This window comes from Rhipicephalus microplus, chromosome 8, assembly GCF_043290135.1.
Source record: "Rhipicephalus microplus isolate Deutch F79 chromosome 8, USDA_Rmic, whole genome shotgun sequence".
Taxonomy (NCBI): Eukaryota; Metazoa; Arthropoda; class Arachnida; order Ixodida; family Ixodidae; genus Rhipicephalus; species Rhipicephalus microplus.
In genome coordinates, this window is record NC_134707.1 from 6,013,253 (window position 1) to 6,025,941 (window position 12,689).

Genomic DNA, 12,689 nt, shown 5'->3' on the forward strand with positions numbered 1-12,689 from the left:
GTTGAATCTATGTGTGTCATAGTAACTCGTCCTAATTAGGTTGCAATTAAATATCTCTTTATCATGAAGCCATTAATGCTTAATTTTGGCATAAATAGAATTTAATCTCGGGCTAGAAATATAGTGCAAATTTATTTTTAGTTATGCCAATTGTGAGCAAGAAAAATTTCTGCTTTTCAGATTGCTTGCAAGAAGCGGCACACCACAAGAATCGTCAAACGTAGTAGTGCCTCCAGAAAAGTCATCATATGTATCAGTACACTACAAAATGAGAATAAATGAAGACAAATTGTTCATGCAAAAGGTTTAATTCACCTAATGTACGATATATCTTGCTCTTTCTTAGCCTCAACTTGCTGCAAATAACGAAAACGAGTGGTGTACACAAGTATGTACATAGCGTCTGAAAGGGTTAATTAGTTTTTCGTTACGCAACTATCACCTGCTGTACGTGGCAACCTAAGAGCCACAGGTCGTCTTCGTCTATGCCCAGCGATCATAGGATGCTGTAGTTACGAACGGCCAATTAAACTACGTCGCCTGCATGACGTCAACTGATTTCGCGTGTCCAATATGGGTGCACTTACAGTACAGACCTATCTGGGGGTGTCTCACTTTATATCGTACAGAAAAACTCCTGGTAACCGTCATAGTGTGATAATATTATCATAAATGATAGTCATTGTGGCATAGTGTCATAATATTGGTAGATGCTAAACATATAATTTTATTTAGGAACAAGGAGTTTTAGATTTCCATTAAGCCCGGTGTTCATATGCACAAAGAAAAAGAGCTTAAGTCAGGGCATCAGCAGAAGCCTGGGAACACTAAGCGGAGGATGGTCGGGCGAGTACGGCTTCCCCGAAATATGTTCAGGGGTGCGTTCGCATGCGTGCGTGTATATATGTACGCTGAAATTCAAAAGTGCCGGGGAAGCTGTCGAGTCCCCAGCCTCCCTCTCCGCTGGATGCGCCAGCTAGTAATGTCTTACCCAATGCTACCTGCTGTAATGAGTTACCTGTCACGAGAGTAATGAGTTAATGGATCTAAAACATAACCTGCTGCCATATTAACGAGTAATCGGACCTCGCGGATGTGTTCTCGCATGACGCACAGACGGACGTGTACAGTGGTGAGAAAACCAATTGCGATGGTGAATTGAAGTTGGGTCACGTGTGAATGTTCAACGAAAAATTCAGTAAATTTTCATTTCCCGAGAATCGCTAATGTTCTTTCAATCGTTCGCAGTGCTATTCTGACATCGGAGAGTGGGTCCTCATGTACAGAAATTATTATTATGACAATAATTTCGGTGGAACTGAAAAGTGTGTAAAGTACAGCAGATACGGAACCTACAAAAATTTCAGCACGGAGTGCATCATTCCATTCGGAAACAAGTGGTCAAAGTGAGTGCTTTGGCAGTACGAACTCTTTTTGTGTGTTTCACAAGTGTACCGCACATATTGTGAGAGATGAGAAGTTCTTCAACGTGAGGTGCCGCCACAGCCATGCATCGCTTCGACAAGCGGTTTTATCTTCTCGAAGGCAGTAACAGCCTGCTTTGGTGCCTGTACGTACAGACACTAAAAGACGCTTTTGTCACATACTGGCACATGCTAAAGCAGCCACCTGCCGCCATTAAAGAGAAGAGACCACTAGTTGCCGCGTTCGTTGTAGCGTTGCATCGCCGCGTTCATGAGCATTTCGTCGCTTCAAGCAAATACCTTCTTCAGAACTTATCAGCCTCTTATTTTCATTGCTTGCACTAAAAATCTAGGTTTATGTTTTGTAATTATGAGTTGTTATTTATTTCATTAGTGTTAAGCGGCCTGTATAAGAAAATAATATGACAAATAATGTTTCCGTCTGAGATCTGGCCTCGCGAAAACAAAGATACGTGGCATCAAAGGCACCATAATGGTCTTCTCAGGACATATATGTGAATGTGATGAACAAGTGTCATGAGGTGCTTGAGTGATATGAGCATATTAGAACCTAACTGACACTGCAGATCTGTATTTCTTAGATAACATAGCAGCTCCTGATTATACATAAGTAATTCTAAATCAAGTGTACCTGGTCTCCGATCGTGCTACAAAAATCTTGCTGGTATATGTGAATGTGACAAAATATAAGCATTGTGTACAAACAAAACAAGTAAGTAAGTCTGAGCGTTTATACAGTGCTAGTTAGCGCAGAATGAAACAAGGGATGATCGGTCAAGATGACCACATATCCGGGAAGGCAGTTCCAGTCTACTGACGTTCTGGGAATAAATGAATCTCTGCATGTTTTGGTTAGACATGACATAACGCCAACCTTATTAGGATGATCAATTTTATATAATACGTAAGAAGGCTGAAAAATAAGTGCCTCGCGAAGAGTTGGAATATTATGATGAATGTTATGAAACTGACAGAGGCGGAAAAGCATACGACGAGAGGCAAGAGACGGCTGTTCGAGTGAATTTTTTTATGGCAGAAATGCTAGAGTGACGACTTCAGCCGTGAAGAATGAAATGAACAGAATTGTTTCGGATTAGTTCAAGAGCATTGATTAAATAATTTGAAATCGAATCCCATGTACATATAGCCCCACAAAGAAAAGTTTTAAGTGTATTGGAATAATTGTGATACAAATAAATGGGAATAAAGTAAAATGGCAAAAACACAACATCCCACTGATAGGGGCCAAACTTACGACGTTCAGTTAAGCTGTTCGCAGTTTAAACGTTTGCCTCTCAGCTGGTCATTGCTCGGGAAGAAAAAATGACAATGCGAGGGCGTAAGGTATTGACGGGGGTGGCTTCAAATGATTTCTTTATTGCCTTACCATGTCGGAAATCGGTTTTTTCTTCTTACTCCTCCTCAGTGATGTTTCATAGTTATTTCATGGCGTTGGATATTTTCATTTTTAACTTGCTTACTGTGTTTTTCTGAGCATCATATTGTTGCAACGTTTTCAAAGAGATTGAAGCTTGTTAACAAAAAAAATAACCTTCATATTAGATGAAGTGATTGTATATGAAAGTAACGTGATGTGCATTTTGTCATACCATTCCCAATATTGCGAATTATGAACACTCGGTAAATCATTAAGAGAATGTCTCCCGTACTTATACATGTTTTAGAAGAGGCAGAATAACGCTAAGCTCATCACCATGCTACACTGCTAAGAACAAGAAGACGTTTGTCCCCTCCGGTGGTAAGCTATATTTGGTTTCTTCTGCTCCTTCCTTGTCCTCCAAGAAAAAATGTATTACATACAAGAAGAGGTAAAAACTGTGACAGGCTGATTTGTGAACTACATTCTTCTTAAAGTTTACCGGCAAGCGTGTCTAAGTGGCTCGATTATCTTTCTGTTCCATTACGTAATAATAAACTTTGCAAAATCAATATTTTATGCTCCATTGAAGTTATCGGAAAATTTCGGTATGACCCACAGGTGGTGGGATTGAATTCCGGCTGCGGTTGCATTTTAGAGATGATGACGAAAATTATATAGGCCTGTATGCTCACATTTAGCTGCGCGTTAAGGAACCCCAAGTGGTCGAAATTTCCGGAGCCTTCCACTACGGCGTCTCTCATAATCATATGTTGGTTTTCGGATGTTACATCTCACATATCAATCAATATCAAGAGTCCAGTAGTTCAATAGGTTGCTGCAGAACACACTTGTTGCATTCCAGAGAAATATAGAGATTAGATTGTAATTATTCAGTCCTACTTGCAACACAGTAACACCCAGCATTGCGTGAGGAAGAGAGGTTTGAGGGGAACGAAAGAGGAAAAAACACAAATAAAACGCAAATCACTTGTGTGCAATATAGCTAGCAGTTATTACGATCACGTTTTCTATGAAACTCAGCCACTGCACCATCAATATTTGGAGATCGCCCACTTTTCTACCATCTTGCGGTACAATTTTGTACTTGCAGGTTTTCTCTCTTGAAAAATATTAGCCCCAAAACAGCAACAAAAGTTTATGCATCGCATATTCTCTGTAAAAAAAAAAAACGTTAACAGCTGCAGCTTTTTGGCAAGAAGAGGTGATGAATGGATTTCCGGAAATTAGGGAATTGTCGTTTAAATATGGCAGATGGTTTTGAATGCTTTGAGAACGCACCACAGTTATTTGCTTCAGCAAAACAACCGGAAAACTGTCACATATAATATCTGCATGTGCTACGATAGCACAAGTCAAAACGTACCTGCCTATGTATGATCGTTCGATAATTTGTTTCACCGACTGTGGCGCATTCAAGCTGCGCTCTATTCACCCTCGGTGCTTTACAAGATGCACGTGGCTGAAAAGTCTGTAGGGGTCTGCATATGCCTGATGATCGGATTTGGTCCGTTGACCTTCGCGAATGGTCTTTTTTATCCGGAGTTAAGGAGTGACTTACAAGAATACCAAGATGCGAGCAAGGTACGCCTTCTAAACGCTTGTGTGCTTGTAAGCGTAGAGGTTAAAAACCGGCCGCAGTCGGCGTAAATCTTTTAGTTATTATGAAGTGAATGACGTATATACCTCAATTAGTATAGAGTACTCTGGCAGTAGTGCAAAAAGACAAAAGAGTGCAGTCGGTTGGTAACTCGAGCTAGTTCACCTAGCCTGAGTTAGCAAAACGTGCGTAGTACAATAAAGCCTGATATGTCATTGCTGCTGCCCCAGCTCTAGCTAATGGCAATATAGAACTATGAAACAAATCGGGAAGGTCGCACTTTGCGGTATACCTTGATGGATGGAAGCTTTGAATGCAACTAAGTGAATCTGAATGACGCTTTAGACCGCAAGCAAAAACATCTCCTCGTCTCATTTCCCGAATGCTTTATTCAAGTTCCTAAAATGCCGCCTTGGAGTAATTCGAAAGAAGCATGTCTGATTTGGGGCCATTGTTGTTTATCTTCGGCAATTAACAACATGCGTCTTGAAGGACCCACGTTTCATAGCACCTATAGTCGCTTAAGACGTTAGGAAAAGAAAACGAAAACTCAAGGTCCACACCAAGCCGTCGTGGTCCAACTCAAAGATAATTCGCAGCAATGTTTCTTTGCAACCGTATTTGTTCGTTTACGTGACGTCATCTGCCTCTAGAGTGTTCAAGGTGACGCTTCCTTATATATGTCAGTGTCAATAATTTTTGAAGAAAGCTGAAATTCCTTGGCAAATTAATGTGAGCCAGAGATTACAACACCAATGCTGTACCAAGCGTAATGTTTTATCTTGCATTAGGCGCGCAAACGTACTCCTGATTCGAACGGAAAACACCTAGCACGAATCTCTTGCGTAATTGAACGGCAGGCGTGCTGCAGTTCCGATGGAGTAGCTTGTATTCTGAGTGCCGAGCATCTCGGGGGCCCGGGCTGTCACATGCGGTCATTGTATGCTGTCGTAACATAGCGTAATGCAGGCAAAGACATGATCATCATATTGAGTGCATGCTCGTCCCGAGGAGAAGCCCTGTTCCTGGCATTCTTTGAGCTTCTTGGTGATGAGAAGTGTAGAGCACCTTAGGCACCCAGGCTGTCGTTCATCGGTCGGCGTAACGTTTAAAAAAAACGATCAAGTGAGAAATAGAAACAGTGGGGAAAAAAAGAAAAAAATTAGATGAAAAATACAAGTAAGTAGAAATAAAGAAAAAAAAGACCCCAAAACAGGGAAGACAAAAAATAGAGAGAGCAGGAAATAAAAACGGAAAGAAAAGCAAGAAGGCTGCCCAGCTCAGCGCTGAATTCAGGATTAAAACCTCTAGCATGAAGCTGCCTTTATGGTTTTTTTTTATATTGTGACTCCTTATGACAAAGCATGCAATTACTTCTGTAGGATCATGCGTCGCTGTCTTGCTTTTACATATTTCCTGTGAAACAGGGATCCGCTGTCTTTATCGACCCTCTGTCTCACGAGTTTCTTATTCTTCCTATAGTGCTACCCGAACGTTGGAGAATGGTACCTTATGTACAGGAACTACGAAGTCGATGCCATCATTGGTGGAACAGCCAAATGCGTCAAGTACAGCATACACGGATCGTACGAAAACTTCAGCACCTCTGCCATGTTTACTTTTGGCAGAGATGGATATACGTGAGATCATTTACAACTCTTCTATCACGTGTGACGCATGCAGAGCCACCGTAATGCAATTTAGCACCACGAAGCAATTGATGGTACCGTGTTTTAAGATGCGTTCTTCCCGCTACTGTCGAGAAATGCATGAAATAATACCTCTTTTTTCGTGCAGCATCCAAAATCAAACTTCCTTCCCCACATACCTACTGTCGTCACCTGTCTAAATACATTTACCCAGACGAACACAAGCTGTCTGTTGCATAACTAAGTGTTCGTGATCAGTGTACTCTTTTTTCTTTCAGTGTATGTGCATCAGTGTATGTATCTCTATATTTGTTGCTGTTCTACATCTCCACCCCTTGTTTAACAATCGACCCTCACTGGATTTTTCAGGAATATAAGTGGGGTGAAGGAAAGTGAACTGCGGCGACAGAAAGTACCATCGCAGCATTTTTGCCCCGTATGTCAGGATCAAGAGCATCGGAGTGGTTAGCAGAAAATTCAACCGAATTCCAGCAGAGCACGGTACCTTGAAAGGGATTGGCATATAAATTTGTTAAAAACTTCGTGTCATATGGACACAAAAGCGCTAAGAGGCATCCCCAACCATTTTCTTTTGTTAAAATTTTTTTATTCAGCAAATAAATATCTAAGGAAGATATATGACCCAGTGTCATTGTTAGTATAGACGCTGTGGTGCACCATCAGTCGTAATGCTCAATTGCTGACAGGCAAGACGTCAGCCCTGTCAGGGTGGTGGAGGTCGCATTTCAAAGGGGGTGAAACGCTGTAGGCCCGTGTACTATGTGATGTCCCTGCACGTTAAGGAACCCAAGGGAGTTAGTTATCCGGAGTCCTCCACTATGGTGTACCTCATAACCGCAGACGAGTGAGAAAGAGAAAGAATATAACGAAGGTGAAGAGGTTGACTAGTCTTAGTTCAGTTTGCTACCTTACACGTGGGGAGAGAAAAATAAGGCAGTAAAAAAGAGAAAGAGTGAAAAGGAGATGGATATTGCACACCACACACACACTTCACACACTGTACAGGGTTTCACAAGTGGTGGCTCAGGGATGCTGCCCCCCAAAATTGTAGAAGGGCTCGTGTGGCTTTCTGGGCTGATGCACTTCAAGGCCATGCACCCAATATCCTCTCCTGAGTAAAGAGACGATTGTCCACTTTCTTCAAGGCACACTGGAGAGTCCGGCAATCTTGCCGGATTTTACGCGTCTTCATGGCGTAGTCAACCACCACGTAGGTCTAGTGGTTATAGCGGTCGAATCCCGGCCAGATTTTCGATGGAGGCGGAAATGCTCAAGGCCCGTGTTCTTAGTATCGGGTGCACGTTAAAGAAGCCCAGGTGGTCGAAATTTCCGGAGCCCTTCGCTGCGGCGTTTCTTATAATAATATCGCGGTTTTAGGACGTTAAGCCCCAACTTTAAACCAGAATAATTAGTATTTATAATAGTAGGCTGAGTCAGCTTTGAATTTTAAAGCCAGGAAATTGATCATCACTACTACACTATTACCTCGCTTTGAGCAAACGTCAGTGCTCTATGAGCAGATAAATTCCTTGTAACAGTATAGTTGTGCACTTTTCATTTCCTGTATGCACGCTCGGTGTTGAAGGATTAGAGACAACTAGATATGTGGAAACTCTAAAGTTCCAGTAAGTTTTGGCTGTATTCAGTCCAACTGCCCAGCATATGCTGTTAGCGGGCTCTACAACGGTCCGAAAGTTTAATACAGAGGAAATATTCAACGAGCCTTACCCCCTTTGTCGAAGCGCTAGCTTCACCGGCATTTCGTAATAAGTTACGTACGATCTCTTGAAGCCTTCGTGTTCCCCTTATACTTTCTGATGAGTTTGCACATAATTGGCTTGGCTCTGTAAGTTCATTAGCGATGTATCTAGACTTTAATCTCCGCCCGAGAATACATTATTTCTTGTCTTTTTTTCTCAAGAAGCTTGTGTTATATTCTATGCTTTTTCAAAAGCTAACTTTACTTGCAACCATGTTCTCTTCTTCCGCAAATAACTTGCCCCCCCCCCCCCTAGAAGACTTGGAATGGTGGCCGCTTCACCTGTATTGCCACCCCACCCCATAGCGCACGCCTATGAGTGGTCCTGTTTTTGTCAGGCTTGACTATCAAAACGACGACCAGTTTAATAGACGACCATAATAGATGCCTATTAATGACCATTGCATTGCCTCCATCTCTTGGCTCCAACCTATACTCCTGTTACATTTCAGGAAGGGAAAACTTACCCTGAGTTCAACGGACTGCTACATCGGCAAAAACGTGAAGACATTTGTTCCGCAGAACAGTACGTATAGATTCCAAGTCCCATCTGAATGACAACCCTCGTGTGGCATGCACAGCTCGATTAATTACGACAGCTGCATTTCTTTTCAGACAATTATCCGCAAGAGTGGACTCAAATCATTTACATGAACTGTGAGACTTGTTTCGTTGCTCGCCACCCGTACGCCAAAAACGGTGAGTGCACTTTTACTCTGCAGTGGATCTTTGAGTGTTCAACCTAAATTGAGGATGACGCAGTGAGCAATGGAAAGGAAAATTATAGGTGTGGACAAAAAGAGAGCAGAGTGTATCACAGCACTAACGGGTGTTAAAGAAATCACAGGGGAAATCAAAAATAAGAAATGGTCATGGGCAGGGCACGTGGCGCAAAGGCATGATAACCACTGGTCATTAATGATCACAAACCGGATTTTAAGAGAAAGCAAGCAGCTGAAGGGGAGGCAAAAAGTCAGGGGAGCTGATGAGATTAAAAAGTTTGCGGGTATACAGTGGCAGCAGCAAGCCCAGGACCTAGTAGACTGGCAGAATATGGGAGAGGCCTTTGTCCTGCAGTGGGTATAGTCATGCAGGCTGATTATGATGAGGATGATGGTGGTGGTGGTGGTGGTGGTGGCGGTAGTAGTAGTATTATCATTAGTATTAGTTTTGTTGTAGTAGTGTGGTGGAAGTAGCATAAGGTTTTCTAATATCAACTACGGGGAATTTCGGCACTGCAATCGTTCAGCCACAATGGAAATGATTGGTAATAGACAAATTAATAGACTTCGTCCTTGCGACTTCGAAAGCTTTTGCAGCTTTGTTTATTGCTGTGTTTTTGTTTTGTTTCGAATAAAAAAATGGATCACTGTGAACTGCGAGATCCGACCTGAACTAGTCAGCCTAAAAGACTCACCGGGCGCTGAACAGCAACTACTGAACATTAGCTGATTGTCGTCTCGTGACAAAGCGGCTCCAAGCCACATGAACGCACACCGAGCCAGAACTACGAAGATCAGGCAAACCCATCATTTTCATGCTAGCTCTCATATACACTAGCGCCACAGTCCCCTCTAGTGCATCTATAAGAGACTTTATGGCCAGTAGATCATGGTATGTGGTACCTACTACTAGCCGTCGTTGTAATAATAGCCGCAGTAAGGGTGGAGGTTGGTAGTATTCATAGCCGTATGGTGATGGTAGTAGTATCGATCAGTGGTAGTAAGAGGTAATAGTATCGACTATCCTTTCAGGCCATTGTTGCTTTTTTCGGTGTAAATAAGTAGAATAAGAATCGTTTCAAGGGCTGTTTTTTTTTTCGCTAGAAACAACAGTAATTAGAACAGACAAGAAAGACAAGGAAAGTATACTATACATTACTTGTAGTAGCAATTCATGATGTATAAATGGGGTGAAACTAGAGTGGATAAAAAGATAACTTGCCGCTGGCAGGTGTCGAACCTGCGACCTTCTAATGACGCATTCGACGCTCTGGCAACGGAGCTAAGGCGTTGGTGACCTCGCCGTCCACTTAATTTGGTACATATGTGCATATCAATCTGACAGTGTTGGCCAGCGCCACTAGTAGCCATGACGGCGAGGGTAGAACACTGCATTTCTTCCTGCTGGGGCCACGATGCAAGGTGCAATTCTTCATCGACAATTTACCCGGTCTTCATCCAATCACAACGAAACTAGCCTCATCCTATATGTCAAATCAGCTAGCCGAGCAGTTCGCGCCACCATTGAAATGAATTTTCACTAGTAAACTTGGCGCCAAAAACAAGACCACGCGGGAATGCGAAAGACACATAGCAGAATGGTGGCCTCAATACCTGAGCTTCATATTTCGCACAAAGTTGCAGCATATCCCCGGATTGAGACAACAGCTCAAAAAGGTGTTCCTTTGAGGGAACATCTATGTCTTGAGCTGCATGTAAGAGTTAAGTACAGAGAGTATTCTGACGTCATCATGAAGTCACAAATTTTGTGGTGACGTCATGTGGCCTAACGTCACATGAGGCTCTTCTAACACCCTCCTTTGAGCGGTGAACAAAGCAGGAGAGAGCATGACCTGAAGAAAACAAAATATAGAGGGCGTTTGTAAGAGTCAAGTGAAGCCATGTCTCTTGTTTCCTGCTTCCTCACACGTTGACTGAGAAGAAAAAGAAAATGACTTTTGCCTTAGAGTAGTGTTAGGTGTACTCAGAAGAGACCATGCATGTGAGCTGTTTTCTCGTTAATGGTCGTGTTTTTGGCCGAAAGCTTACTACTGACACAAAACATGAACCAAGCCCACAGCGAACACTACTATAGTTTACTCTTCACTTGTTTTTGGTACAAAAAAATCTGAAGTGTGCCTTTACAACATGCGTGATTGCCAAATCTCCTACCCATAGGCTTGATGAGGATTCGCTTTGAGGGAGAGGGGGACGAAGGTTCGTCACAGTGCGTCCCCTCTCTATGATGTCGATGTATGGGGCTGACTTTGTCCCCCCCCCCCCTCCTAATTCGCAGTGCCCCACTCCCTATTATGTCAATGTATCTATCTATAAGGTTGACTTTTGCGCCCCCCCCCCCTCCCTCCTCTTGTGTTACCAGGGGGCGGTGCTCATGCCTCCATGCGTACGTCTATGATCCCAACGGTGAAACCTTAGACTAAGTAGTTTTCGGTGTCCCCTCATTGTTATTCGTGTGTTCATTAATTTACTCTTACCATGCAGGTCTGGGCTGTTCGCTTTGGCGTCGCTCGAACAACCTCTACGAGTCGGCGTATTGCTGCGAGTTCATATTCGACCAGAACTGTGGTGCTTCGAGAAAGTACTACATGTACAATCCCACATGCACGTGGACGACAACCACAGAAACACCGTGACGCTTTTAGGGCTTCTAACTGGACCTGAAGTCGCTATGGACGAGCCGGGTTGCCCCTTTGCGTACAGTCGGCGCCAAAAGTTTAGAAACCACCTGGTCTGAGAATACATTATGAATTCATTCGTTATTAGTGACTATTCAGTGCAATTGCGATGTGCATCTTTGCCCATTTCGGAGCAGGCCGATATATAAATTCAAAGTTACCTGCCCAAGCAACCGTTCAGCCTGATGAATGATTGATATGTGGGGTTTAACGTCCGAAAATCACCATATGAATATGAGAGACGCCGTAGTGGAGTGCTCCGGAAATTTCGACCACCTGGGGTTCTTTGGCGTGCAACCAAATCTGAGCACATGAGCTTACATTTCCACCTCCGTCGAAAATGCAGCCGCCGCAGCCGGGATTCGATCCCGCAACCTGCGGGTCACCAGCCGAGTACCTTAACCACTAGACCACCGTGGCGGGGCAAACCGTTCAGCCTATTCTTGCGCCTCGATGTCTGTAAACTTTCGGCCCTAGGTGTACATTTCATTCGGAAAAGAACGGGCAGTTTGAAGCTGTTACAACTGCCTTGGTTATGAAGATATTGTCATGAGTATATTAAAAAATGGTTTAATTACTAATATTATTACCTAAGCACACGAATGAACAGAAGTTGTTTTCGGACTGCGAAAAGTATCGTGAAGCAGACACACATGTACAGCATATTACAAGTAGCAGTATCTTAGATACAACGAGTTAAGCTGATAGTTAATAACAGTTCTTTATGTAAAGACATCCAGCGTAGTTTAGTTAATATCACGAGCACTAATTTCTTACAGCTACCTTGCGAAAACGGCAGTACCTACTCCGAGGAGCACGGCACTTTGATATCAGTAAAGCTTATTGACTTATCAGGTGATGATAACATGCTCATAACTATCTACTGCTCATTCACCGTTATATTTTTGATGATCTGCCTGACAGGAAGCTTTTCTTCTTATTTCGGGATTTTTAGTGTTTAGTTATCAACGGTATTTCGTTGTTCAGAACAGCTACACTCGACAGCGAGTGACATGTGCTAGCTTTGAAGGTGGTCAGTACGTATAGTGCTACCAACCAAGCATGCATATTTGTGTTGATATTCCGACCGCAATATTGCAGGATGACAAACGCTACGCGGATGAGCGCTGACTTTCAGAATTTCTATTAATAATCTACAAACACATATATGTTCTTAGTCAGCAGTTCTCTACGTGTCTGTTTTGTGCTGCAATATATTTCGTGCTTTGACTGCCAAGATGAATTCCGAACATCTCCAATATTTGGTCCTTTTGATGCCTAGTGGGTTTTTCATGATAGAACATATCACAAAAAGGCAAATGGTACCCAAGTACTGACATACGATGCCGATTTAAAAGACTGGCGTCTTTCACTCAAATATATTTATTGCCTTAGAAG

The 12,689-nt window shown here is 42.8% G+C and overlaps 1 protein-coding gene across 1 annotated transcript; it reads left to right on the forward strand.

Annotated features, from left to right (window-relative positions):
- The first annotated feature begins 4,312 nt into the window (after positions 1-4,312).
- LOC119165697 (uncharacterized) lies at positions 4,313-11,375 on the forward strand. The gene is made up of 5 exons (XM_037417788.2): positions 4,313-4,428; positions 5,927-6,084; positions 8,326-8,399; positions 8,489-8,572; positions 11,098-11,375. The coding sequence occupies exons 1-5, from the start codon at positions 4,339-4,341 to the stop codon at positions 11,247-11,249; spliced, it is 558 nt and encodes a 185-aa protein (XP_037273685.2). The 5' UTR covers positions 4,313-4,338; the 3' UTR covers positions 11,250-11,375.
- Positions 11,376-12,689: the final 1,314 nt, after the last annotated feature.

What these genes read in the sequence shown, in the direction of transcription:
- LOC119165697 (XM_037417788.2), top strand. Translation starts at nt 4,339, where the DNA reads ATGATCGGATTTGGTCCGTTGACCTTCGCGAATGGTCTTTTTTATCCG. An exon ending in AATACCAAGATGCGAGCAAG is followed by an intron (nt 4,429 to 5,926) that starts GTACGCCTTCTA and finishes TTCTTCCTATAG; the next exon opens with TGCTACCCGAACGTTGGAGA. An exon ending in TTTGGCAGAGATGGATATAC is followed by an intron (nt 6,085 to 8,325) that starts GTGAGATCATTT and finishes GTTACATTTCAG; the next exon opens with GAAGGGAAAACTTACCCTGA.